The sequence below is a fragment of the Nanorana parkeri genome, unplaced genomic scaffold (genome assembly GCF_000935625.1).
Source record: "Nanorana parkeri isolate BGI_ZX_2015 unplaced genomic scaffold, ASM93562v1 scaffold275, whole genome shotgun sequence".
In the NCBI taxonomy this organism is placed as follows: Eukaryota; Metazoa; Chordata; class Amphibia; order Anura; family Dicroglossidae; genus Nanorana; species Nanorana parkeri.
This window is the reverse complement of record NW_017306543.1, coordinates 64,213-68,409: the sequence shown is the minus strand read 5'-3', so window position 1 is coordinate 68,409 and position 4,197 is coordinate 64,213. Positions and strand designations below refer to the sequence as shown.

Here is a 4,197-nt window from a genome sequence, read left to right as displayed (position 1 = left end):
TAGATATAGATATATATATATATATATATAATATTTGTTTCCTTCTTGAGAGATATTTAAAGCAAATATATAAATCCTCACTAGCCATCCAACTATCTGTAAAATTTGCCTTAGGCTGAAAGGTGTGAACACTTTAAAAAGGAGGTACGAATTTTGCAAATGCTGAGAAATTCCCAGGAGGAGGAAAGAATGGGTATATTTACATAAACTACATTTGCATAATGTTGGTAGTGAGCTGTTCAGGCAGGTAGGACTTTGTTCATGTGAATCAGTAGAGAACAATGTCGTACTAGCAGATAATACAGGAAGTAGAAAAGTGGAAATTCCCTGCTGTACACCTGACACCAGATTAAACTTTGTACTTGTTCCGCACAGTCTTCAAACATCTTTCTTTGACTGGATACAATAAACAGGATTCTAGTATTCAAACACAATATGTGAAGCTGACTTCCTCATCTTGCATATATATTTAATCGATTGACAGAGACCTTTATCCCCAAAGAGTGTAAATGCACAGCCAAAAAGATTATAGATTATTCCACAATCCAGTCTCATTTTAGAAAAAAATGTCAAACCTTCACTGGAAAAGGAAGAAAAGCTTAGGAACACAAGCAGATCAGATGTAAGCTTTTTGCTAAAGCAAATGCAAAGAGAAATGTTGTAAAGTAGCCTACAGCAACCTCTCAGATAGCAACCTTTTCATATAAATTAAAAGATGTTGATTGGTCAATTCTGCTTACTCCATATAACATGATATTAAATAGCAAAACTGTTCTTTACAGTGCTTTACTGAATTAGATGTTTTGGTAATAAGACCAATTTTGGACTTTAAAGCAGAGAGGTATTATACATCTCCCTTAATCGGCCCTTTGTCTGTGCCTCTCCAGCCCATGGCCTGGACAAGGACTGACCGCAGACCAGTGCTCATTCATGGCTGGCTGACAGTGGATGGGGCAGCCTCTAAGGCATCAACTCCAAGCCATAGCCCAACACAGATCGGTTATCAGTCCGTGTCCGGACTGCGGTCCTCTTAGTCCTTGGATACTTGGACTGGTAGTGTCCTAGCAACCAATGATGTCAGGGCTCCTCCTCCTCTGTATTCATTGTTATCAGGACCTCCGGGCAGTACTAGCAACCAGTGATGCTAAATGTGTTTCTACCCCCAGTATTACAGGAGGATGGAAGAGTATCTTCTTCCATACTCTTCTGCAGCTCCACCTCCCAGCTCCTGCTTCTGGTCTATCAAGAAAATATTATACATATTATGTTGGGATAAAAAGGGCAGGGGCATCAAGTTGATATTGCTGTGTGGGTCCCCCTGTCCCTTTTGGGAGAATTTCCCTCATCTGCTGTCCTGTAGACTTGACAAAAAGCATGAGAAGAGATTTCTAAAGAGGGGAAATCCCACCATTGACAGCTGTCACAGGAGAAGGTGTCCCCATTAGGAGATTTCCCCTCCACTTCTCCTCTGAAAACTGTATACTTTAAAAGCTATTACCAGGACAGAGGGTCTCCTCAAGGGGAAGTCTCCTCAAGGGATGCATGGCAGTAAAACCTTGACTCAGGATCTAAACCTTTTCCTTTCAGTCCAAGGCTAAAAACATCCTATTACTTTTGTTGGTATGTATACAGTACATTCTTAAACTCTTATGTTAAAAGCAAACCCTTGAAAAAATCTCAAAAGAAACATACTATAAATGCTATAGTTTTACTATTCAAATATGGGTCTTGCACAGTAAATGTCTCTGAAATAGGTTTCAAAATCAGCTAGCAAACCCAATCTAGAACAGGAAATGATTCAGCAGCGAGTCCTGCTTTTAAACTACACAAACCAACATAGTCTAAACATTATTAGTTTGCATATAATTTTACAAACTGGTATTGTGCTGCTTACTGTTTGTCGTACAAGACACATTAGGCTTACTGACCCACTTAGTTGGGCCAAAAAGTCAGCGGTAAGTGACGATTATAATGTTTGCAAAACCCCCAATTTAAGTAATATTGAAACCCAGAATTACAAGAAACCTGTAGGGACAAAAATATGGGAGCTGACATTGAAGCACATGTGGAACATCGGAATTATGGTTTAAATTTCTCTGGTCACATGCTTGTTCCTGTCAGTGACACATATTGTGCTTCAGGGGGGAAAATTGAATCCAAATGGTGAGTCCTAAAGTGGAACTAAAATCCCCAAACACAAAAAACACCAGAACGTAAAGTTTTTATTTTTAACAAGAGAACCATGCAGAATCTCTTTTGCCAATAAAAAAACCCTTTTCCCTGGCTCCTGGTGATTTTTTGGGTATACTGCATGCGCTATTTCAAGTGGTCTCTTATGAGTGTTTTTCATCATTAAAGATGAAACACTTTTTAATGCACTGTAGATTGCATTTCTGTATTTCTGACCTAAATTTGAGTTGCTGAGCTTGTGGGTTACTTTACAGCAGTATGAACAATGAAAGATTATCTGTGTTGTGGTATGTTGCTACATTTTACAAATTGTTTTTTAAGTTCTAATATGTTCAAAGGATTGATGACCTGTTTTACCCTTTTCCTGTGTCATGTATGCACATATGTATACACTCCCTTGTGAAATAAAACCTGTAGTGGATTTCCGTAATTCCCAGAATTAATGTGCGTATCATATTTGCATAGGTAAATGCATGAGTCACCTAATATTGAGTTCACCACAGTTCTTCAGTAGCTTAGGTAACAGAATAACATTATAACAAGCAAGACAGATTGTCACTAAATAAGCTATCCAGAGCTTCCGTGAAGGACATTTTGTTCTTACGACCCCCCCATTAAACAAATAAGATATATAACAAACCTCATGGCAACGTTGCTTCCATCAATAACAATGGGCCTTAGGTTGTTACTGCCACTCTCCTCAGTTGAAGCTGTGGTTGACCTTGTCCCCAAACCACCTCGAGGGATTAAAGTAAGATCTGTGGTCTCCTCGGGCACAGCCTCCCTTTCCGGGTTTCCTCCGTGCTTTACTAGCTCTCCCAGCACAGTGTTCGTATCTGCATCAATACCAAGATTCTGCAGAACTGAATAAATTTCTTCTGAGGAATAACCTAGTTTTCGAAAGAAGTCCACTCTCATCTGCATCTCTGACTGATCCACAACTTCAGGAGAACTTGATTTTTCGGGTGACCAATCACCTTTGCCCTTGTGAGTATTTCCTCTGGAAGGAACACAGTTTAGGCTTTGAAAGCCAGAGTCATATGAGTCCCCATGTCTCACTGTTGTTCTGTTCTGTTGAGTTACTTTCCCATTTAACCTACTGGGCTCATCCCAGGTTGAAATATCCAGATGATGGTTGAATTCATATGGAAGACTATCCATACTGAGTTCTTCAGTCTAATATGCTGTGATGACCTCCAGTTTCAACTGCAAACACAAAATCAATAATTAACTTTCGTTACTTTTAACAGTGATATTAACTGCAACATGCCATACCTTACTTCCTCTCATTATATTAGCTCAAGAACTTTTCACTGAGGTTAATGATCAATTACATTTAGTTTGTAAACTATTTTTCTAGTAAAAATGAACCAAAAAAAAAAGTCACGATAAGACTGGCATTTACAAATACAAGTTTAAAAAAAAGGAATTTCATAAAAACAACGCCAAGGTGACTCTTATCTGCAAATGACGTATGGTTAGATTGGAAGCTAAAGCAGGATGAACTTTACAATTTTTCACAACTATCAGCATTTTTCATTTTAAAGTTTTAGAATACCGAAAATGATATAGGATGTCTGGACATATAGACCAATTTGTGATCGCATGTAATAATTTAGTGAAAACAGAATTGGGGTGCAGTAATTAAAATCAAACAATTAACTTTTAATAGTCAATACTCTTAAAAGCTAAATCCTGAGCAGATATAAAAGACACAAATTAATGTAGAAAAATACATGATTAAATATAATTTGTAAATGTAAGCAGTGTAGGGCCCTTTCACAAAGGCTGATCAGAGCTAGTTTATGGGCAGCTGGGTGTAGACAGATGGGGTTCCATTTACATACTGTTATCCCCGACTCTGGCCAGGTCCAGAAAAACAAGTGGATCCGGTTATCAGGTCTGGCAAAATGGATCTCTGATCCGTTTGTTTTTCCAGACCTGGCCTGAGTCGGGGATAACCGGGTGTAAACAGATGCCCATCAGCTGCTCATAGACTAGCATTTG

General features: G+C 38.6%; 1 protein-coding gene across 1 annotated transcript in view; it reads right to left on the bottom strand.

Annotated features, from left to right (window-relative positions):
* Positions 1–3,255, bottom strand: part of ZC3H12A (zinc finger CCCH-type containing 12A) — a gene marked incomplete at its 5' end in the record, with an annotated part of 12,912 nt that extends 9,657 nt beyond the window's left edge. Inside the window, one exon of the mRNA XM_018557228.1 lies at positions 2,831–3,255. Within this exon, the coding sequence (XP_018412730.1) occupies positions 2,831–3,255 (425 nt within the window). The remainder of the gene's footprint in view (positions 1–2,830) is intronic.
* Between the last annotated feature and the right edge of the window lie 942 nt (positions 3,256–4,197).